This window comes from Linepithema humile, chromosome 4, assembly GCF_040581485.1.
Source record: "Linepithema humile isolate Giens D197 chromosome 4, Lhum_UNIL_v1.0, whole genome shotgun sequence".
Lineage (NCBI taxonomy): Eukaryota > Metazoa > Arthropoda > Insecta > Hymenoptera > Formicidae > Linepithema > Linepithema humile.
Window position 1 is genome coordinate 2,886,946 of NC_090131.1, and position 23,634 is coordinate 2,910,579.

General features: G+C 43.0%; 2 protein-coding genes across 4 annotated transcripts in view; one reads left to right on the forward strand and one right to left on the reverse strand.

Moving 5' to 3' along the window:
• Positions 1-11,148, forward strand: part of ds (dachsous cadherin-related 1) — a 293,968-nt gene extending 282,820 nt beyond the window's left edge. For both annotated transcript variants that reach the window (XM_067354567.1, XM_012367034.2), the window contains exons 15-17: positions 4,435-4,731; positions 7,216-7,672; positions 7,798-11,148. In XM_067354567.1, coding sequence (XP_067210668.1) covers positions 4,435-4,731; positions 7,216-7,672; positions 7,798-10,117 — 3,074 coding nt within the window. In that variant the 3' untranslated portion in view covers positions 10,118-11,148. The remainder of the gene's footprint in view (positions 1-4,434; positions 4,732-7,215; positions 7,673-7,797) is intronic.
• A 127-nt stretch (positions 11,149-11,275) lies between these two features.
• Eaat2 (Excitatory amino acid transporter 2) lies at positions 11,276-21,882 on the reverse strand. Of its 2 annotated transcripts, none has more exons than XM_012366919.2 (11): positions 20,831-21,882; positions 18,901-19,026; positions 18,614-18,821; positions 17,725-17,767; positions 17,391-17,644; positions 17,057-17,290; positions 14,794-14,988; positions 14,512-14,646; positions 14,264-14,372; positions 14,049-14,167; positions 11,276-13,733 (listed from the first exon to the last, which is right to left on the reverse strand). In XM_012366919.2, exons 1-11 carry the CDS (start codon positions 21,003-21,005, stop codon positions 13,685-13,687), a joined length of 1,647 nt encoding a protein of 548 aa, XP_012222342.1. In that variant the 5' UTR covers positions 21,006-21,882; the 3' UTR covers positions 11,276-13,684. The 2 variants fall into 2 exon arrangements, with proteins under 2 accessions (XP_012222342.1, XP_067210704.1); XM_067354603.1 differs by having other exon boundaries at positions 14,033-14,167; positions 20,831-21,879.
• Between the last annotated feature and the right edge of the window lie 1,752 nt (positions 21,883-23,634).

Sequence of the window (23,634 nt, forward strand, 5' to 3'; positions counted from 1 at the left end):
TATATAAAAAGACTCGAGGGACACAATTATTTTCTCTCGTTTTTCAAGAAATAATAGATGCAGAATAGAAAATGATTAAGTTATTGTTCTAAGAAGTTTATTACATAATTGTATGACTATTACAAGAGATAATAATGCAACATTATAATCACTTTAGTAGTTAATCGTTTAAGTGCGTTTCTTCTTATCAAATTTTATATTGCGAGTATTATATTATGAGTGGCGCGAATAACTTCTTAGAATATTTAGAATACTATCTGTGGCAATATCGAATAACAAGCAGTATTTGAACATTCAAGATCTTTCTTCCTAGCCAGCTCATTACGGAATGATGCCACAATCGCAAACCATTTTCATTTTACAGTAATGCAAATTGCTGCTCATCTCTTACGGCTTTATCTGATTATAGACAGTGATTATAGACAGCCACATTGTATTATAACGTGGAATGGCAAAGAACTCGTTAGGATACTTGTTTTCGATGACAGTAGCATTACAGCATCTATGATAATCTTATCGTTGCCAGCTTGAGTTTCACTCGCGATGACGATAGCTCGAGTTTCATCCTGGTCGTTGGCTTGCAAATGTCTACCCCCGTGATTCCCCCTCGAAATTCAACGGGTTTTATGATGGGTTCACTTCTTTCAAGGTCGCCAACGTGCGTCGAGAGAAAGAGATGTAGCGGAGCTGAATACCAAAGTTAGATCTGTGAGAAAAAGGAAAAGGAAGAGCAAAAAATGCAATCGTTAATATCACTTTGTATGATGACTTGGTAAATGTATTTTATACTTTTATAAAGTTAGATGAATTACTAATAATAAGAGTCAAGTAAGATAATAAGCAGAAAAATGAGCACAAAAATTAATAAATCATTAAACAGTTTAGTTACAAATCTAAATTGAATTTTAAATTAATTCTAAATGGATTGTTTTTCGTACATTAAATGTATATATAAAAAGAAAGTAGCGATTCTACACACAAGTACAGTCTAAATTGACATTTTTAATAAAAGGCGCGTGTATAGTTAACATATAAAAATAAAATAAAATTTTTATGTTTGATGAAAAGAATTCAGTATTTAAAACGAAATATGCAGAGTGTCTCAGAACAGATAAACGACGGCGCGAGAAGAAGAATCGATGGAGAGCGAGAGAAGGCAATCCCGAAAGGAGAAGAGAGGAGCCCGAGTTGAGAGAGGGCGGGAACATATTCTACTCTCCAAGTATAAAGTTAAGTGGCAAAGGATTTATGCCGGCATTAAAGTCCAACTGTTCGGAACAATCTGCATAACTTAGACGAGGCTGCTGGGTTCGGTGGCTCGGCTCATCCCTCTCCTTCTCTCGTTTGCACCGGCATAGCTCTTCCATAGCCGGTCTTTCTTGCCACCACATTGTTCCCCATTGACAGATACGATTCAATGGAACGGCACGGGACCGTGGTGGCCGCGAGTTTGACGTACATGCGCCAACCTCGCGCTACCACCTCTTGAGATGCAGAAAAAGAAGGTCCCGTCCCGTGAATCCCTTTCGATCGCCATCGGTGTGGGCAAGCTAGTCAGCGAAGATGACGCGACGAAAGAAGGACGGTGATCGAGTAAGTTCAACCGCATCTCATGGAATAAACGAGGCTGTGGTTTCGACGATACTTGAAGCGGGCGGGTTTCTTCCCGCGAGTCCGCTTCTTTTTCTCACTGATTGAAATGAAATTTCCAATAGCAAACAGGTGGCGAGTGCTAGCAATCGTTCGTCGTTATAATAGGAGATTTCTTCGGTTTCTTATTGCGCTCGCGCATTTTTTTGCCTCCGTCCCTTTCGTCGCTTTTTTTTTTTTTTTTTTTTTTTTGTTGCTCGGAAAGCCGCTGCCGCTGGACTCCTTCTTCTTGTTCTTCCTTGAAGATAACGACGCTTCGCAGGCACGCAAATAACGTAATGCAAAATTACTATCTAATTTGTTTTATCGTAAAAGTTAAACGAGGCTATCGCGGCGGCGAAATTTATGTAACGTTGATCCAGAAGCCTGCTATTTTGCAGTTACAGCTGCGACAGCGGTCTGACCGCGTCATGGAAATATCACTTGTACCTATAAAGGTACGATTAAAGTTTCTATAGGCCGTTCATAATCCACCTGGCTACGCATCAACGCTTTCAATATCCTGCGACCGTTGAGGCGAAATATCTCTCTTCGACTGCACGACGGTTAATGCGGCTAATGAACTTCGCTATATTCAAAGCGAATTTGATGGAATATATGAATCACGTGGTCGTAACGCGAGACGTGACGGGATAACGAGGCTGCTGTAACATCTTCCAGCGTGTAACAACGTTTCTTACCGCGTCTTTACGGTAATCGCAGCCTGCCGTTCCCCCGTAGTGATTTATGCTTATAAATTGTTAATTGATAGCACACAGCTCAGCGTGAAATGATCTAACAGAAGTAGCTTATTTTCTCGTTACGAGGCAACTTGCGCCTTTCCACGACGGCGATATCGATTACGCTTAATCCGCGCGCGGCCTCTGCACGCTCGCAATTTTTTTCTAACGTAGCTCGCTCATCCCACGATAAACGTTTGTAATTACCTTGCTAGGAATAAAGGGTGTAATTATCGTCGTAACCGGGAAGCGCGGCTCGCCGACGTTCCCTTGCCTCTGCTTGCCATACGTCCCTTCCGCGGCACATATGTGCACATTTGTGGGAGGATTTAATCGACAGCGTCGATCGGGCCGATTCCGAAAGTGACGTTGACACGAGAGATCGAAACAATGGCAGACCACCGACGAGAGTATTTTCCATACAAGGAGCATAACGTCGCCGACCGCTGCATTCGGTTTACAGAGTCGATCTGTGAAATGCGGGGAAACATTTCGTAATTAAAGTTAATCTTGGCGTAGATAACGAATCACGTTCGTGCGACGCTCCGTAATTTTTATTCAGATAATTCTTCAAGTATTTAGCTATTTATCGTTCATTTTCATGTAAATTCTTACATCGTTTTTTCGGAAAATTTATATTTCGAAAATTTCTATCTGTACAGTCTCTTTAATACTGTAATTACATACTTTCCGACCTCCGACGTCCGTGGCTTACCACCTGGAATAGCAAAGGATTAAAGCGGTAACAGAGTCATGCCGCGCATGTTTCCCGTGGACGGAGAGGTCGCTCTGGATACCGATTTACACGACTTTAACGATCTCTCGTGAAATTTACGAGCAGTCGCAGCCGCGTGCCAGTTAGCCCTCCATGCTCCCTCTCGAATACATCGCGTCCGTACAGAATAAATTCTTTTACTGCCGCAGGTGTTGCCATGTCCGACGTATATCACCCGCCTCGGTCGTGGAATCAAAGTCCAGTCTTTGATGATATACCTTTTGCTACAACCACACATCCGCTTGCCTCCGCCAAGAGTCGAATAATCTCTCTCGAATCGTTGAAGGCTACGAGATGTATCTACTTTTCTTTTACACATTTCCTTTGTGTTATTGTAAGAGCACAAATTCCGCACACAGGAATATTGATATTTTTATCTTCAGAATATGTGAAGTCATAATAGCAGAAATATTATTCATTGCGATCGTATATATATTTTTTATACAATATATATATATATATAAAATATGCATTATGATGAATTATGAGAAGGCGTAAATCTATATTTAAGAAGAAATCAGAGTTGCATTTCGCGATAGATGCGTTCGCGTGCGGCGCATTTATGGTAATGCGTTTTGCGACATAAGCGGGGTAGACATCGCGCACACTTTGTGCTTGCAAATTAGTTACCGCGCGTTACGGTTTTCAATTTCTTCACGTAATGCTCGCACGGGAGGGGGAGACGATATTGTAAATTGTAATTTACTCACAGCGGCTATGTCCGATCGTTCCTCGCGAATGAGAAGCTCATTCGTTTCTTCAAGCGGATTCGTTCGACCGCTTCTTCTTAGTATGGCCAAGATAAAACGATTCGATAGTACGGATCCAATGCATTTTAAGCGCGACCCCCTTGAAGTGTCTTTAACTTCGCGGAAGAGCGGCGCCCTGATCCGAGGGCTACACGCTCTCGCGTCGCATATATGTATCGCGCGCGATCGTTTCTCGGTGACAAAGTGGCTTCACGATGAGGACAAAAGGACGAAATCAAAGTAGCCTTTATGCATAAAGATGCGATCCGTCAGTACGCAACGGCGCGTTTCGCAATGTAGAGCGATAAAGCCATCGCCCACTTCATTGTGTTCAAAATTCATCACAGCTTTTTCTTCATTTTTCCGCGCGCTATCAAATACCGGAATAGCGCCTGCGATTATTCAATTATTATCGCGACAATAAAATCTTACTTTATGCCAATGTATATTTTTCACATTAGAATGATATTTTCCATTCGCATTTGCACAGCGTAAGTACGCGCTTACTCGTCAACGGTACGTTAAAATAACGCTGTTTCAGGTACTGCCATGGGCACCGTGCTGACCACCATCACGGCGAACGACGTCGACAGTTCGCCGACTCTGACGTATCGCTTCGGCAACGTGACGCATCCGGGGCCGTTCAGCATCGACCGGTACAGCGGCAAGATCGTTCTGAGGAAATCTCTGGACGCCGAGACGCGTTCCGAGTACACTCTCCAGGTGATTGCCAGCGACGGGATGCACGGGGCTACGACCGACCTCACCATACGCGTGACCGATATCAACGACAACGCGCCGCGGTTCTTGCAGCCCGTCTACGTGGCTGTGCTTTCAGGTGGGTATCGGGAGCGCGATGACCTCCCTTTGAGAGGAGTGCGCGAGGCAGGTAGCGGGCGAATTGGCGATCGGAACTTTGACGATGATCGAACGCGATCATCGCGGCGGTTATCAGCACCGCGTCCGCTTCAGCGGGCAGGTGATAATTCTTTGATTTATTGAGGAACGATCGTCTCGGAGATTGCGCGGTTGTCCATGAAGCGGTAGCGTGGGTTGAAGTCGCGGGACATGCGTCACGTCGCTCCTACGACCGGTGAAGTATGAAAGCCCTTGCGATTTTGTTGCCGCATTCTTCAAGCATCCGCGAACTTCTTCTACAGTTTTGCGGCGCGAGAACGGCGCGTTATTGAGAAGTTGAAGTCAAGTTGCACGAGAGGAAATTTAATTTTGACAAATATTTAGAATGCAAATTTTTTTTTTTTTTTCAATTGCTTCTGCAGTTTAAATGCGCAAGATCCGTTTTATCCATCGAAATTTTTATTATATCCCGCACCGTAAAATTGTTATTGAACATTGTTACACGACTTCTGTCACCTGCTAGACGATGCTTCTCAGCCTTGAAAAAAATCAAAGCACAAAGAAATGAGAAAAGAGAGGGAACGGAGTAAAGGTTGTGTACAGACGAGCCGCTCGGTGCGAAGTAAACGCGCGTTTAAAAACTGGTTTTTAGTAGACACGCGTTGTCCTGTTGCCCGTGTTCCAAACTCGAATTGACACCGCGCCGAGATAAAGCGCGCGAGAAAGCGGCGCGGGGGTGAGAGAGGAGCGGCGCGAGAGAGAGAGAGAAAGAGAGAGAGTGGCGAAAAAAGAAGATGGAGAAAAGGAGGATCGATGAAAAGCTAGCTGCTCGAATGCGAGAGAGAAAAAGATACAATGTGCAGAAAAGGAGAAAGAGGAGAGAAGGAAGAAGAGTGATAAAGAGAGAAAAAGAGAATGCGAGATCGGCAGGACAGGGCGGTGGAAGTGCGGGATGGAATGGCAGTGGACGGGGTGGAAGGAGGGCTGAGGAGGATTGCGAACTCCTCGCACATAAATAAACGCGAGGACACCGTTTGCGAGGCAGCCGAAAAGCCGCCTTCACCGCCGGCCGAGATCGCCGGCTTCGAAGACTCTCGAAACTTATTAAAAATACATAGGCCCGCGCCTAATGGTGCATTTGGGCGAGCAGCGGGGTGGGCGCGGGCAACAGGGGAGAGGGTGGATTGGCAGGCGGTGGATGTGAAAAGGGTTCGAGCGGGGAGCTCTCACGGCGGGATCGCGAATTTGCATCCTCCTCTCTTTTACAGTTCATCCCGGCGCTCCGTCTCGCACGCTCGCGAAAAGCTATGCGGCGTCTCTCGTGGAGGATAGACGGGACGCGAGATGTGCTCGCAGATACGAGCGAGCGGAGAAGCCCCGAACGAAAGTTAACGAAGCGTCCGAGAAATTAATGAGATCGTTAGAAATGCTTATAAAGGCAATAACATCGAGCTAGATCGGAGATATTTTCTCATCTCGTCTTCCGTAAAATTGTGCAAATCTTGGGTTGTAATGAAATCCGATCTGAAATATTTGTCTTGAGCAAAATTATAATAGACGAGATGAGATTAGTAAACGTCGATACGAAGATTAGAAAAACTATTAATTGAAGGCCGCGATATTTCTAAATGACGAAGAATAAGAATGATGGGAAAAGATATGCGGTTGCTGGAAATCAGAATTTATCTCGACAAAAATGATACGAGCGTGCATGCTTCACTGTCATACGTACTCCGCAATAATTATACAGTTTGTCCCGTTCCTTCCGCGAGATCGTTCTCTTTCACTTTCGAGAATCCCTCACTCCTGGCCGCTGCGATCCCCGAAGGACCGTGTCTTCCAGGTTTATTTTGGACTCTTTTCCCCACACACACATACACACACACACACACACACACACACCATCGGCCTACATCCGTCTCTGCACTTTAGACCGTGGCTTGGCACATTAATGCCGAGTTATCCGGCGATTTGAAACGCATCGAAACGATTCTCGTGTGCGCGGCCATCGAGAGCCGAAGCCGGGACACCGCTCGGCGCGATTTATATAACTGGTTATTATTTCATACTTCCGTTCGGCCTGATGTCAAGAAGGCTTATCCTCCACCTTCGCCGTCCGCCAAAAAGGCATTCGTAATGTCGGCGGTGGTCGAGGACGCGCCTGCAATAAGAAGAGGACGCGGAGGGTATTCGAATTCGCGCTCGTGAACTCTCGATCTTTTTCCCGTACCGCTGTCGAGTGGTCCCTCGTACAATATATGATTCGATAATCGATTTTGTTAAGTGCTCCTTGAGTCTCCGATCGCTCACTTTAATAAATGCTATCCTGTGTAACTTCATATAAACTTTCTTTATAATTTCGCGAATATCTTCATCAAAATTACCGCCTACTAAATATATATATGTGAAATTGTGTCGATGCAGTATACGATGTGTAACACATATCGATTCTTTTTTATTTCAGAAGGGCAAGGTATTCTGCAAGAAATCCTGACCGTGAACGCAACGGACGACGATCTCTCGGAGGACAACAGCAAAGTAAATTATTACCTGCAGTCACCTGTGAAGGGATTTTTGGTGAATTCTCAGAGCGGTACTGTGACTGTGAATCGCACAGCGATACCCAGACCGATACCGAAGGAGATGAACCTGGCGATCGTCGCGAAGGACCAAGGTACGCCTGCGGCGTTCTCGGTGTGCTCGGTCATCGTGCGACTTAGCAGTTTGAAGAGTACTCTTCCCGGGCGTGAGTACAATATCACGGTAAAGGAAAGCTCGCCAAAGGGTACGACGTTGATGAGGCTCTCCGACGTAGACTTGCTGGACGGCGCCATCGTTGCGGGCGACGATAGCGGGGTATTCGAAATATCTAGGGGCAAGCTGATCCTCTCGAAAACACTTGATCGCGAGGTGAAGGACAGGTAAGCGTCAATGGCTCGAAACAATTTTAATTAAAAATTTATCGCGTTGAATATATATTTTAGTTTTTTTATCAATACTTTTAATGTTCTACTGTATTTTATAAATTATTCTGATTTCTTTGCAGATACGTGTTGAGCCTGGGCAGCAAGGTCGGTAACATGACGACTGGCTCGCTGGTGGGAGACGAACCGGTAACAGTAACAATCATCGTGGAAGACATCAATGACAATCATCCGTATTTCATGAAGGAGCTCTACACAGTTTCGATAAAGGAAGACGCTCCGCGTGGCACGACCGTTGCCGTTTTACGCGCCAAGGATGACGACATAATCGGCAGTGCGGCGGCCACGCTGGTGTACGACATCACGTCAGGAAACGACGGCGGTCTGTTCCGCGTGGAGAAGACGACCGGTGCCGTTTTGGTGAACTCCACGCTCGACTGCGACCTCGAACCCGAGGTCTACAATCTCGTGGTGATGGTCTGCGACAGTGATCCGGTATCTCCTCTCTGCGCGCTCGCCAAACTCTGCGTCATCCTGGAGGACGTGAACGACAACTCGCCAAAGTTCCCCGTTTCCGAATACCTCGAGTTCGTCGGCGAGAACGAGCCGATCGGCACGACCGTCTTCTCGGCGCGCGCCTCGGATCTGGATCGCGGTATTTTCGGATCGTTGAACTACTCCATCGTTTCCGCCGCCGCGAGCGGCTTCTCGGACATCGACGATAGTTGGAAGCTGTTCGCGGTCGACGAGAGATCGGGCATCGTCATCGCACGCGCTCAGTTCGACTACGAGCAGAGAAATCGGTACGCCTTCACCTTGCGCGCGACAGACATGGGTGGTCGTACCGCGGCAGTGCGTGTCAGGGTGGAGATCGAATCGAGGGACGAGTTCTTTCCGCAATTCACCGAGAAAATGTACCGATTCGGAATTAAAAGCGGGGCTCAGATGTCACCCGGCACGGTGATTGGTCACGTGACGGCGACCGATCGCGACAAAGGCCCCGACGGCCGGGTCGTATACCAATTGAGGTCTCAGAATCCTTACTTCAAACTGAACCGCACAACCGGCGCGCTGATTGTGAAGCAAAAATTGATGCACATCGAACTAGACATAGAAGAATCATCCAGATTGATGATCACCGCGAGTTCTGGTAGGCAAGGCTCTTTATCCAACATGACAATAGTGGAGATTGTGTTGATGGACGATAACGAGCCGAATGGAGCTAGAGGGGCTCTAGCAACACCGACGGACGTCGGCTCGAACATGGCCGTGGCCACTTCCGGAGGTCTGGCCGATTGGGTTCTGGGTCTATTGATCGCTCTTCTTCTTCTCATCCTCGCATTCGGTGCTATCTTTCTCTATCTTCACATCCGCAATCGTCGTCACAAGAAGCCCGGCGCAAAACCAGGTCTGAATGGCGAAAGCAACGCTACGGCGTCCAATAGTTACGTCGACCCGAGCGCATTCGACACAATTCCGATTAGAAGCGTGACTGGAGTTGGCGCGAATGGAAACGGTTCCGGAAGTGCTGGAGGCGCGGGTGGCGGCGCGTCTTGCCAGTTTGCGCCTCCGAAATACGACGAAATACCTCCGTACGGAACATCTGGCCAATCCGGACAACAACAGGCTACCTCCGAGCTTTCCGGGAGCGATCAATCAGGTTCTTCCGGCAGGGGCTCCGCCGAGGACGACGGGGAAGACGAGGAGATCAGAATGATCAACGAGGGCCAACAAACCGGCGATTCCGCGAGCGATCTCTCGGTTCACAATACTCAGGAATACTTAGCTAGATTGGGCATCGTGGATCCTCCGGCTGGTACGCCTAGGAGGCCCCCCGAGGCTCTTCCCCTCGACAGTCTGCATCTGTTCGAGGACGAAGCCAGCACCGAGGCGGACATAGCGACGCTAATCTACGGCAAGATCGGAGAATCCGGACGTCCTACTTCCGGTTTGGAGGTCCCAGGAGGACCGTCGATGAACGGCTCGTTGAGCTCCATTGTGCACAGCGAGGAGGAACTTACCGGCTCGTACAATTGGGACTACCTTTTGGACTGGGGACCGCAGTATCAACCGTTAGCTCACGTGTTCAGCGAAATCGCCAGGTTAAAAGACGATGCCGCCAGTGTTCAGAGCGGAAACTCTGGCAGCAGCGGTAAGACCAAGTCTGTACATAAAGCACCGCCGCCGCCGTTGCTCACGTCCGTCGCTCCAAGGTCATTGGCGGCGCCAGCGCTGGCGAGAGGGATCTTGCCGAGGTCACCGATCAGCCACGACGCCTCCACGTTCCCCTCCGCCGCGCTAAGTCCAAGTTTCTCGCCCTCACTGTCACCTCTGGCCACGAGAAGTCCTAGCATAAGTCCGCTCGTGCCACCCACCACCCAGCGATCCGGTCAGAGTGCCAACCGAGGGATTCCCGTCACCGATGCCGAGCTCAGGATCTGAAGACAGTTAGATTTTATTCCGGCATTACTCTGCGTGCAAGTTTTAGTGTTAATCTAGTGATGATTCGCCGGGAAAGCAATATCAGTAAGACGACGCGGTGTAAAGCAATACGAATGATATTCCTGTTGATATGCGTTGTTGTATGATGCGATTGATTATAGTGAATATAGTGTTCTCTTAGACTGTGCGAACAACGTGACTCGCGATGTATAGTATTAACGAGTGATTTTAATTTAGAAATTTTAACGTGACCGGTCGTCGAAGAAGCGACGACTGAATCGCCCCCTCCCTCATCACACGCAAACGCTAATTTCCCGTCTTTAATTGTTACTCGCAATTTTATAGATATTTTTCATTGATCGCGAGGCATAGTAAGAGTAACGTATTTCACAAGTGAAAGAGGAAGCGGGAAAACGGTGATTGCGTTTTATCATACAATAGGAACGCGTCCTATGTTCCGATCGATAGCCAAGTAAAGGGAAGTACTTCTTTCTGAACGGAATGCGTTGTAAATACGCGCCGGCTGCGACGGCGCTTAGTCATTAAGTAGCATTGTAAATAATTCACGAGAATAACGATGTTGTCATAATCAAAAAGATAGACTGTCCTTATGTAAAGCGGAAGTTGGATGATTGCGCCGTGTTCATCGCGCCGCGTAAATGTGTACAGTATAATCTAATTTTATAACGTCAATCGATCGATACTGCGACGAACACGGCGATATCGTCCGTATTGGAAAAACAGAACGCGCTGACACGAGCGAACTGATCACAACCGGATTTCGTGGCAGCGTATCTCTAAAAAAAACATTCTTAACTTCGTTAATTGTTACTTTGTTTCAGTCCTCCGAATGCGATCTCGATGTACCGGGGGACGAAATCTCAGCCAGGTATATATATAATATATATATACGCACTGAATATATTATAAATATATGTCATATTTTGTATAAATCGCTCTCTGTACAAAGACTCTCCCGAGCCAAGGGCCTCGCGGCAACGTTGGGCCTTAAATAAATGAATTTTTTAGGAGTTGTGTTTCTTTTATCTCGACTTACCTCCAATTTGCATAAGTAATTTAATCATGAATTTAAGATGCATCAAGATGCAGTAAGAAAATGGGATGTGATGGGGATTGTTAATAAACAAGACAGAATGCTTCCACGTATAAATCTGCTTCTTGTTATACAACACGTTGAGCCTTATAAGTATATTAACACGTATTTGGATTATTTTTGATACGTTTATCCCTTGTTCTCCCGTTCGTTTTACCCCCAGCTAGTACATATAGTATATTATTTTCTTCTACGCTCGAGCGTAAAACGTACTGAGTAACAGGAGCACCCGGTATATCACTCGAAACAATAACCAAATGTTCTAAATAAAATCGAGAAATTAGGATTAACAAAAATAATATTTTATCAGAAATTAATTTGAAAAAGGAGAACTCATTACAAATTATAATCAGCAATGTTTTCCTATTCTTATATAACTAGATTTTTACATAACTCCAATTTTTAATTTCTGGTTTCTGTTCTACATATATCATCCCGAAGGATCCATTTCGATGTTTATGGTAAAATATAAATGCTATTCATGCGCTTATAATCTCTTACTTTTACTTTACATTTTATTAATAACACTTAAGTATTAATAATTAAATTAAAATAATTTGTATTTTCAAAGTAATTCATTTTGAAAAAAAAATTATTCCTAAATAAAATGATATTGTAACGAAAAGAAACTTGAATAATGCACAATGCATTGCACAATACATTACGGATGGATAAACATTAATAATTACTAAAAAAACGCTACATACTCCAATAATTTGTACATTTAAACAGTCTCTACGATGAAACACGTATCGACCTACCTATCTAGTGCCTAAAATCAGCGAAACCGTATAGGAATCGTTCATACATTATGTTATATCTAGCAAAACGATATTATTATATGGTGTATCCAGTCTTGTTGCCGCTCGACAAAGAGCTGCGCTATTTAATTTTCCATTTTTTTTTGTCATTTATAGATTAGTATGGTCTTTCACATACGATCAAAACACGAATTTGGTTTATTTCTAAGCTACTGAGTGGACAACATTATACTGGAAGGTATATTATTCTACGGCAGAGAACACTAATCAGAAAACGACATAAAATCGTCGACGTTCATTGTCGTTATTGTAATTGAGAAAACCGTAACTTATTGAAAGACATTGTTCCCATATAAAAAAAGTTTCATTGAAAACTTTGATAGAATGTAAAATTTTTAATTTGAGTTCCCAATTTTAACAAAATACGTTTCCATTTTGACACTGAAGTACTCCTTCGCAAAAACTTGTCGCAAAAAATTGTCTGTTAAAGGAAAAACGTGTAAAAAAAATTCTATGTATCAGTTTCTGTCTTAGGAAATTAATGGTCCGACAATCAGTTCGATATGATTTTTACTAATTATTTGAAGTCTTATTATATTTATAGTCTTATGGCGGCTAAATCTTTTTTTTTGCCACATTTTTTTCGCATGAAACCATATTTCCCAAATGCGCACTGTTGCACGTAACCAATTTAATTTCCTCTTTCTTGCATTGTGATCAGTAAAATAAATGGCATTTAGAATATATTGTAACGATAATACGTAAAGTAATCAAATTGTATTTGTTGTATCCTAAGTATGTGGATATGCACATAGCTATACCTAACAATTATCACATCAAGCTTCCCCAACCGCTGTAAAAAATCCTTTTGTCTTTGATAGAAAGTTGTATTCGTCGCATCACACTGAAGACAGTCATGCTCAATCCCCAGATTCAGGACCATGACATTTTCTAAAGACATCGAAAAGCATCAGAAATGGGTCGAAATCAACGCCTCTACTAACGCACGGTTTCTGATGTGAACATACTCGGATACGAACTGAAAAATCTGTTTACTTTCATAACGCCTACTTGGTTGGCGCACCGAAATAAGGCACCACATTCGACGCTGTTTACGCGATCGATCGTAGAAACTGGTCACTGATTCCTACGGGGGTGCGATCGAATCGACGCGATCTTCAGGTTTTGCTAGTTGCGAGTCAATCGGATTAGCCTCTTTTCCAATTCAGTCTAATCCCTCGGGGCCGTTGAACGACTTGCATTCCGACTCTTTATAATACAACGTCGAGCGTAGTTATTACCATCGTAGCGATTGACGAAACATACTTCTCTCGAGTCTTTGGAAGTCTCATCTGAAGCTTCAAAGTACGTATATCAATTCTTATTGCTGTGCCTGCATCACATGTAACACATTCTTCCATTTGTTATTGACTTTGTGTTTCTTCGTGTCGCATCGTGGCGACCGTGTTTTCTGCGAGAGTTTCTATCACTCTTTGCGGAAGATCCTTATGAGCTTTGAAAATTATTAGGACGACGAGAAGCAGAGGAACTAAACACGCCTCCGGCGCAACGTATGTACCCTTTTTTGATCCTCGTTGAATAGGCTGTTACTCATTTGAACATGTGGCAGAGTCGATTTACTTGTTTCTCAAATTCTATGCTGCTAAATTATTCTGCGAGGCTAACCGCTAGTCAAACGGTCTCTTCTGTCACACTTCTCGACATGTGCAAAATTCCGAGGCTGAAACGAAAGAAAAACATTGAAGAATGTTCTCGCTGTTTAACTGAAGACTTGACACAAAAAAAGTTCCAAGTGCCATTTTTTTGAAATTGTTTATGTATGAAAGGTTACATGAAAAGTTTTTATGAATTTATAAAACTACCTCGCAATATTTTTTTATTTTTGGCGCTTACAACTTTTTTCCGTCAAGTCTTCATTTCTTAATGATCTGCAGATAAGCCAGCGATTTGCTAAGCGATGACTTGCTAATGAATCAATGTGATCTACAATGATCGTACAAAGTGATAGCCTAGCCCTACCAACAAGCGTGTTTACTTGGCGATCCCCGTTATCCGCGTGTCGTCCTGCATCTCGACAACGACGGTATCAGGATCAGGTACCCTGTTGGCGGAAAGACATCCATTGGCGATAGTTGTTGGCAGCACGGTCTCCGACTAGAATCAAATCGAATTAAGTTAAGAATTGTAAAATGCCGCAATCGAGATTATTTTATTCGCAGAAACGAATAGAATAAATATTAAAAATCTTACTTGATAAGCTGCTGCGTCCAATGCCATCAGTTCCTTCTTCGACAACTGTTCGACTACTGCAGCGGCATAACAATCTCCTAACATGTTGTTAGTGGTCCTTATCCGATCTCTAGTTGACATAAAATATCATTCATATTAATCCCAAAGAAAGAATATAACTTACAATAATACTTTATCTCTACAAGATTTAATGTAATGAGAAATTTTTTCAAAATACATACCAGTGCGTAATATTGATTGATACTTACACAAACCAGTCGATCGCGAACAAAAGAGAAACGTCATTCACAGGAGCATCAATGGCGCTTAAAACAACCAGCAGCAAAACCAGCGCAGCACTTGGCACCGAAGCAGATGATACAGAAGCAGCGGTGGACGTCAAACTTTACAAAACAGAATGACGAAAAGATAAGAAAAATAAATAAATAGTACAGTATATAATAAATGTATATAAATATAATTGAATAAAAGTATTCACGTAAACAAAATGATAAAAAAGTCAATTGTAGGAGAGAGAAAAAAAAGCTTACATAACGGTAATAATCTCCCCGAAGCCCAGGAAGATACCATTCATCTGGGCGATGAATATGCTGGCCACAGCAACGAAGAGCGCAGTACCGTCCATGTTAATATTGCAACCGATCGGGAGGACGAATCTGGTTACTCTAGGGTCGACGCTGAGCTTCTCGGTCATCAGACGAAAAGTCACAGGAAGTGCGGCAGCCCTGTACAAAACTGCGTTAGCAAAAATCGGGCAAGACACATTTCCGATGATAGAAAGATTCGCTCCACGTCGCCTGTTGCCGAAGTCGTTGGTCATTCTGGCGTAAACTTATGTGATAGACAGCAGCATGATTTACCAAGAATCTCTTAAATGTAACTGATCAAGGGTTGAATTGAATAAAACGGATGTAAGGGCGCAGAGAAACGATATATGAATGAAAGGTGATATACTCGGAAATTCGTATTGACGTGTTATAAATTGTGGAAAGTATCAGCGAGTAGAGAGTAGAAAAAGTGCCAGAGCAACAGCCAGAATGACCGTAAGAACAACCTGAAAATCAACTTGAGATTAGCTTAGATCGCAAGCCCGCAAGATAACACGCCGGACACCAGAATCGCCCGCTCGCTTCCTACAACAGACAATTGTATATACCTTCATGTTGCGGCCATCAATTACTTACCAAGCGCTACCCTCGGTCTTTCATAGTCAACCACCTGCAAAAGGCCGCGTGCAGTGCGTGTTCTAATACATCATCATGATATTCATACAGTCTCTGTTCAGATACACTGAGAACAGTTTCTCAGTCAGTCACAGTGTACGCACAGTTGTGTACGCTCTCTTCTGGAAACAGTTAATCCACAGAGAAAACAGATTGAGTTAGACAACTGTATAAAACCTAGCCGGATCATAAAACGATATAAGCACTGTTAAAGCAATAAGAGGAAGCAATGAAGAAAATGGATAGTAGCGGAAATAGATTTTATATGTGGGAAATTAAAGAGAGTTTTCAACATAGTTAACGTATGTTAGATCGAGAACGAAAGAAGGGACGGACTTTAGAGAGGATGATTTCGTAGTGCGAACTGAAAAAATGATCGTTGCTTTGCGCGACTCTCAAAAATGAATTATCAAAGAGACAAATGATCGCACGTTGTGTTCAGCAGTACAGCCGGTCATCGACGTCCTCGTCGTACCTGCAAGAGCGAGTCTGACGCAAGGAACCAATATTTTTTCAGTTCATTTGTCTTTAAAAAACAATGTTTGTACTTAAATTTTATCATATAGTTTGGCGTGAAGGCCCACTTTGGCAGTTTCTTCTCCCTTTTCCTCACTGCCCTCGCGAGGGAAAAGTTCAAAGATACCGATGACGAGTCCCTAGCAGACTTTCACGCCGAGAATCAGTCCAGGTAACACGGAGTCAGCAGATCGCCGGTTTGGACAACAATATATTGTCAAATAATGCCGCGACAACGCAATCATACTTTCAAACTCTCTGATTCTTTAGCCGGGAACATGTGATATGTTAGTTTCGCGCTAACGAAATTCCGTTTGCATCACCATAAAGAATCTGGCAATGTATTGGCAATGAATCGGAAGTTCGTGTAGTCTAATAATCGAAAACCGGAAGTATCAGCATTCTAAGTGCTACCCGGAACTGCATACCTCTTTCCCTCTTTTTCTCTTTCTCATGTGGCATGGCGAGCTCTCCTCGCAAGCAAACATTAAAAGAGATTGTGATATGTGGAGCAAGGACCAATAGGATAATCGGAAATTGTGGCCAGCTTCTACAACGTTTTTATAGAGAAGAGATATCAAGCAAGAGAGATATAAAGTTGTGACAATTTAGCCAAAAAGTTGTACAAAGCTGGCTCAAAAGATTTGGAAGGGATATCGGAATCGTGGCCTCGCAAAGCCTCCACACAGCTGGCTGAAACATATTGTCTCTATCAATCGATATTCGGTACACGTCTTTCATCGCCACGCATCACTCATTGTCTGCTCCGTTTTTTTTTTGTTTTTTTTCAACGATGTCAAATGTTTTGGAAGCAACTATTGCACTATTAATCGCGCGACGGACCAGCTCCATTTCGCGTAGATATAAAAAGGTCCACGTGACAAGAGCAAAAGGGAGGGAGAAAACAGAAACGGAATGTCTGCGGGAGGCGACCGACGAGGAAACAGAGGCCACGAGGTCAGAAAGTACGATCACAACGTTGACCGAGGCCCTGTGAGGCAGGCGAAATGGATTCTCTCAAGGTCGGGCTCGGGTTCGAAGATCGACGACTCACGTTGATGCCATGGCGAAGGCGGTGAGGGTACCCTGGGCCAGGCCGGCGTAGAATTTAAAGGGGTTCTTTCTAACGAAGGCCATATATATCAGCTGCATGATCACTAGTTGATAGAGAAAGACACCGATCACAATCGTGACGATGAACCATGCCAGCTGCGACATCACCAGTACCAGATCGTCCACGCCGAGTATTTTGCCCGCTATTACGGAAGTGATGCCGACTGGTGTCATCCTGAAAGTTCAAAATGTTCTCCGTGTTCTTATCGGCAATCTTTTGTACCGCGTCGTAAAGTATTTGCTCTCTCTCTCTCTATTTTCGTGGAGACACTTACCACATAACCGTCGAGACCATTCGCATGATGACCTCGAACACAGCCTTGAAGAAGTCTATGACGACTTGACCTTTCTCGCCAAGTGTTCCCAAGAACGTGCCGAAGACCAAACAGAAGAAAACTATGCCTAGAGTATTCGTACCGCTTCTATACTGTATCACTCTGATCAATTCTTCGTCACCTAGAACTTCCGTTGGCAGCTGATCAGTGACATTCTGCACCGGTTGCTTTTTCGGGACGTACACCGTGTGCGCCTGCAACGATATCTCATTGTTTAACATCAAATCAATTTCAGATTCGATAGCGCATCGAAAACGTCGGAGAATATATTTACCTGCTGGAAAGCTGCTTGAAACAAATTGTCCGGGAACATGTTCCTGTAAATTAATTAATTTACGATTGTACGTATTCCCCTTCTAGATCAATTTATTATACAAGTGGACGGTGTCTTTTCGTATTAAAAATAACACGTGTTCCACGGCCTTCGTTTTATTCATAGCTTTTATATATTGATTAAGGCGCTTTCCGCATCGCGAGCTTTAACGATTTTTCGATAAAAACGATCTTGAGCGGTCTTACTCGCGCTATCGAAGCGAGCGTTTATTAGTTTCCGATATAATGAGCAGTGTCCTGATTTTAATGCGACATTCGAAGATTCGTGTGTGTTGAGCGTTGCGCGAATTTTACAGAGAATTTTCGACTGTATCTCGTGAACGAAACCACGCACGATCGATCAACTTCTATTTTCGTCTTGACGTAATAGTATCTGCGATCACGATGAATTCCGTTTAGTGAAGTTCACGGTACGTGAAACGTTATGACCTTAATCCGGCTTAGATAACTATACCACTGAAATGATTCAGCGATGGCGGTAAATAAGAGTTATTACAGGTATTATTATTCATGTTGCGTGTTTTATCATTGGACACGTCATTCCAATTTTCCCAATAAAAACCGCGACGAAAGATTTCGATCAAGTTAAAAATTTCAGCTACGAGAGAATTTCACGCACACGCAGCGACGAAGCAATTAAACGTAATTTGAAAATAAATTGATTGGAAGTGATCCTTCATTGACACTGTTGTCTCATACGTTCCGTATGCGCTGACCTTCGCGCTTGATTACTTCCATTTTCAATAGGAAAACTTCCAAGTGAGTCTATGCACATTATTGATATTGACAGAATCGATATCGGGCGATGAGTTATCGCGGACATAATTTACCTTCCCAGATCGAGCAGGCTGTCTAGTATGTTAACGGCTCTCGCGTGATGCGAGGAGGTAATCGATTCCCTGATGCCAGGATTACCAGGATGTATGACGAGCACTAGGGCTACACCAAGGACAGCGTTGAGCAAGGACGTCAGTATGAAGTATACTAGAGTACGAACGGCGATCATCCCGTTCATTCTGGCGTTCAAACTCGCTGAACCTAGAATACGTGAAAATAAATGAGAAACGTCCGAGACGAGCGCGCTGCGTCGCAACCGTTCACGGGGGAAGAAACTTACCTGATATAAGGCTCGCGATTACCAAAGGTAAAATCATTAGTTTTAGCAATCTCATAAAGAGTTCTCCCGGATAGCTAATCAGCATTACCGCATCATCCCCAAGGTCCAGAGGTCGCAAGCCGAATCCTGGGAGGAGATGTTATCATATTAATCCGCGATTCTGCGCCATGCGACAACGTCACTTTTTCATTTGCATACAAAGTACTCAAGGGATTCTACTACGTATTTGTCCTTGAACTATATTTAAACTTATTACAGTCAACCGCTTTATTACTTGATCGCGAAGAAAGGGCGGCTTGGTTGAAAGGATGAAAGCTTCATCAATTCTCTTACACGGTCAAATTAATTTTATAAATTGTTCGCTAATATATAGACGTGGGCAAATATGTCCTCGAAGAAATAACTGATTGCAATAAGCCGTTATGCGGATGGCAAATAGTTGTGTCAGCGTTTGCAGAAGAAAAAAAGTGGATGATGACATGTAAAGAAAAAAGGCTTGAATCTTTTACTTGAAAAAGACGTATGAATGAAACCTTTGATTTAGATTCGAACTGACCTATCGAGCAACGTTGTATAAATTATTACAATGCCGTCAACGTTTCTATTTATAAAAAAATATCTATAGACTCATATATACTCACTCATTAAGTGCAAAATCATGCCATCGGAAACGGAATTTTGCACAGATGTATACACCTACTCATGCATTGATTGTTCTATTAATAATCCTTCGCCGATCAAAAGATTATTCTTATAAGTTTTTTTTTATTTCTCTACGTCAAATGTACCAACCGTCATGAAATCCACTAATGACTTATGCTACAACTGGACAATATCATCGAGTTATAATCGTATCAAATCGAATCATAGATATATTCTGCGTTTCATTTTCGATATTACGTAGCACGCAGTAATAAAGTGAATTCCCTTTTAATTGAACAGGCTTCAAATCAAATTGAATGATTCCGCGGAAGCGAATATATACACGACACGACGAGAGAGAGAAACCGTTGATATAAACGGCAGTATCTCCATTATATATAAGTTAGCTATAAGATCAAGTTAACATAATAGAACCTTTCAAGGAAGCCTTTCATCGGCGATCAACATCTTTTAACGAGATAGCATTATCTGTTTTATGTAACTAGTGATAATTTCGAACTGGGTCGTTCGCGACGTACGTGTAAGATCGATGTATGTAAAAGTTCACAGTGCGTCATTGTAAGATATAAAATGTCTTGCGTTATATCTCACGTGTAAGTTTTAAAAATATTTACACGCTGCAGATGCTCCTTTATATATCTTACATCATGTTATTAAGATCATATCGTGTATGGCGTATAAAAATAATCATTTTTTTAAGAAATAAAAATTCGACACATGCACACGGAATAATTAATTTAATTATTCGGCCGAATAATATTTGTATGAATTTATCGTTGTACAAGATCTTCACGAGCGTCAATGCTAAAAAAAGGTCATCTGTCACTGCCATGGCAAAAAAAAAAATCGCTGACTGTTGTAATATATTAGATCAATATCTACATAACATAGAATTGGCTTATAAGGCTGCTAAAACGATTGCATGTATGATGTAGCATGCCGCAAATGGCAGTCATCATTTGTCACACGGCGATAGAAAGTGGATAAAAAAGAATAATGATTTGTGCAATATAAATTTTACATTGCGCATGTCATTATTTTCCACTTTGCTTCCCCTCGTTACACTATCTTCCAATTGCAACAAAGCATGTAAACAATTGCACAAAATGTTTTTAAATCAATCTTAATCGTTTTAAAGCTTGAAAAACTCAACAAAATAATCTCTTTAAGGAAAAAAAAAAAAAAAATTGAAAAGAACTTTTCGAAATTGCGATTTTAGCGATTACTGCTGTCACAGAAGGAACCGACAAGCATCCTCGACACTCACCGAGAATTATGCCGAAGAGTACGCCGGATAAGGTGACCATGAGCAGCAGGTTCTCTCGCATCCACTTCCTGGTGTCGGCGGTCACCTTGCGGGGACCCTGAGAGGCCGAGACGTCCTGCCCGCCCATCTTGGCGAACAGATATTCGGAGAATCGGGCAGAGGACTTCTCCTCCATCTCACTGGGCCGCCAGCAAGCGGCGTACCAGGGACCGGCGTCGGTCGCGTACGAACAGGCCGATCCTCCCGTCGATCCCCCCAAGCTCCCTTCTCGCGATCTCTCGCGGCTAACGGCGGGGCCCCGGCAGCACCACGACGACGACGGGTTGCCGTTTTGGGGGTGTTTCGGTAAATCCGTGCGGAAGGACCAATCACTCGCGCCTACCAGACGCCGTAATAGCCTGACGGCCTGGCGGATGCCCAACTCGATCGTGGTACCGGGATAGGGTTGGACTACCTCCTTAGAGATGCCGATGGCAATTGGTGGCTTCAGCGGGGCTCGCGAGACTGTCTACTCTCCTCCCGCGGGCTTGTCTGATTTTTTTTTTATGCGTATAATAATCCTATGCTGAGCCCGTGACGACTCGAACGTGCACTCCAAGATACAATGTGTTCCTTTTTAATTCTAAGCGAGAGAGAACGCGAAGAACTTTCGTGGAAGCAGACAATTTTCTCGCCGCGAGATCGCTGAGAGTGGCTCGGCTATTTGAGAATCGAACGTTCGTGCTATTGCACAAGGTCAGTTACCCAAGAGGGCTGCTAGCATCCGTCTCTTCAAGAATAATGATTCTCACCGTCTCTGCTTCCAATTAGCGTGCGTCGCCTCGTCAAGTTGCTCTCGTCGGGAGGAAAGAGAAGCCTAGGCCGGTGCCTTTACACGATGACGATGCTAACGACGAAGGTGACGAAGACTCGAGTGCAATGGACTGTTCTGACGACTGTTGCCGACGTAACTGAGCGTGCGCGTCAATTCCCGACACGTTCTTCGCAAAGGATGAGCCCCGACTGCCTGGTTACCGGCGGATATTGCCGTATTGATTTGCCAGGATTTCACTATACCCCGAGCATCCCCCGGCAACGGCAGTGTACGCCTGCGCGAACTTCGGTGGTTAAGTCGGTCGCTAAAACGTGGATATGCACTACCCCCTGATGCTGTCGCTGCGCGGTGGTGCATCGCGGAGCGAAGCGAGACGCGTAAGGGGAGATCAAGAGATGATGGTGGACGGACGAGGGGATGGGGTGGCGGGACGCGATTTCATGTGCACAGAGAGCAATAAGGAAAAGTAAGAACGTAATGAAGAACGTTCGGAAGATTGTTCGGAATGTTCAAACGTATTGTCCAAAAATATCTGAGGCACACACTGTTCTTCACGGAATGTAAAGTCACAGTCACAGATTTATGATACATTTTTAGTTTCTGATTTTAAAGTGTCAATTTCTTAGAAATTCTAATTTTTTTTAAAGGGAAAATTGTTATAAATAAATTTTTGCACAAAAAGACGCTTTGTAATATGAGCAGTGGCCTTGTGCGATGCCGTCTGATGTGAACATATAGCTCGCCAATATACTTATTTTAGGAATGAGGTGATCCATTTTATTTTAAACTCTTGATACAGACATGTAACAAGCAGAATGAAACTTTGTATACATCAAGCCGCGCTATACTCTACATAGTATACCAAAATAAATATTGCCATTTGTATTTCCATCTATTTTTTTATTGGAATTTTTTAAAATTATCAAATTTGGAATAATACTAATCTTGATAGTTCCATTAATATTGATAAAAAGACAGTTTAATTATTAAAAGGGATCGATTATTGATTAAAAGATTCTTAGAAAAAAAATAATGTTATATAGAAAGATTCGTAATTTTATAGTTAAGAGTATAATAAAAGTATGTAACATATATTGTAAAGAACGTAAATGTGAAAATAAAAAATAATTATCTAACAGAGTAGTAAGTTGGAAAACTGTCTGATCGAACATGGATAACCATCACTGACCGTCTGATCGCGACGGTGCTTACTACTGGTGACTCTTGAAAGCGATTTCTGGGAGCAAAGCAAGATGGAAGCACTTCGTCTGAACAATAGTGCGTTCTTCTACTAAAATTCTAAGCTGTTTAAGAACTCTGTGCGGTATAAATTAAGATATTAATTAAGATATTATCATTTTGCAATAAATAATATTGTATTAATGATGGAATAAAAAGAATAGAAGAAGATTAGTAGTCGACTTGCTAAATTTAGAAAACTTCAGTATAGCTCAGACTAACACATTATAACTCAGCAACTTATAAAGATTAATTTTATTCTATCGCTATTATGCATTAATTTTTATTAATATAATAATAATATTGTTCCGCTGTTGACTGTATTCATCTGGAAAATTGGAAAAGCGATATAAAATCGTGATTGGCTGACCGTGTGAATGTAACAAAAGATGTATAACACTATGCAGAATATATTTGCAATGTTATTAACAGTTATTTGCTCGATTATTGAAGCGAATAAATATTTAGTAATTATTATAGTTATTATTATTATTATAGTATTGCAGCGATCCACAGCAAACGGCTTCGCAAAAACAATGCACTTCAATTAAGCACGAATCATTGTTGTTAATTTATTATTGGCTTAATGATAGATATATTCTGACATTAATATTATTAATTATTAATAATAATACATTACTAATATTAAAAGCCACTTTGAGCATAGCAAAATTATAAACAATTATATCGCAAATTAATTTAATTTCTTTTCTTATATATACAATATCGTACTGCGTCGGGGAAACGGAGA

Coding starts and splice junctions, on each gene's coding strand:
- Eaat2 (XM_012366919.2), bottom strand. CDS start 21,005: ATGGAGGAGAAGTCCTCTGCCCGATTCTCCGAATATCTGTTCGCCAAG. Junction 14,647..14,793: donor GGGGAGATTATTACCGTTAT/GTAAGCTTTTTT, acceptor TGTTTTGTAAAG/TTTGACGTCCACCGCTGCTT. Junction 13,734..14,048: donor CGGATAACGGGGATCGCCAA/GTAAACACGCTT, acceptor CTTTCGTTTCAG/CCTCGGAATTTTGCACATGT.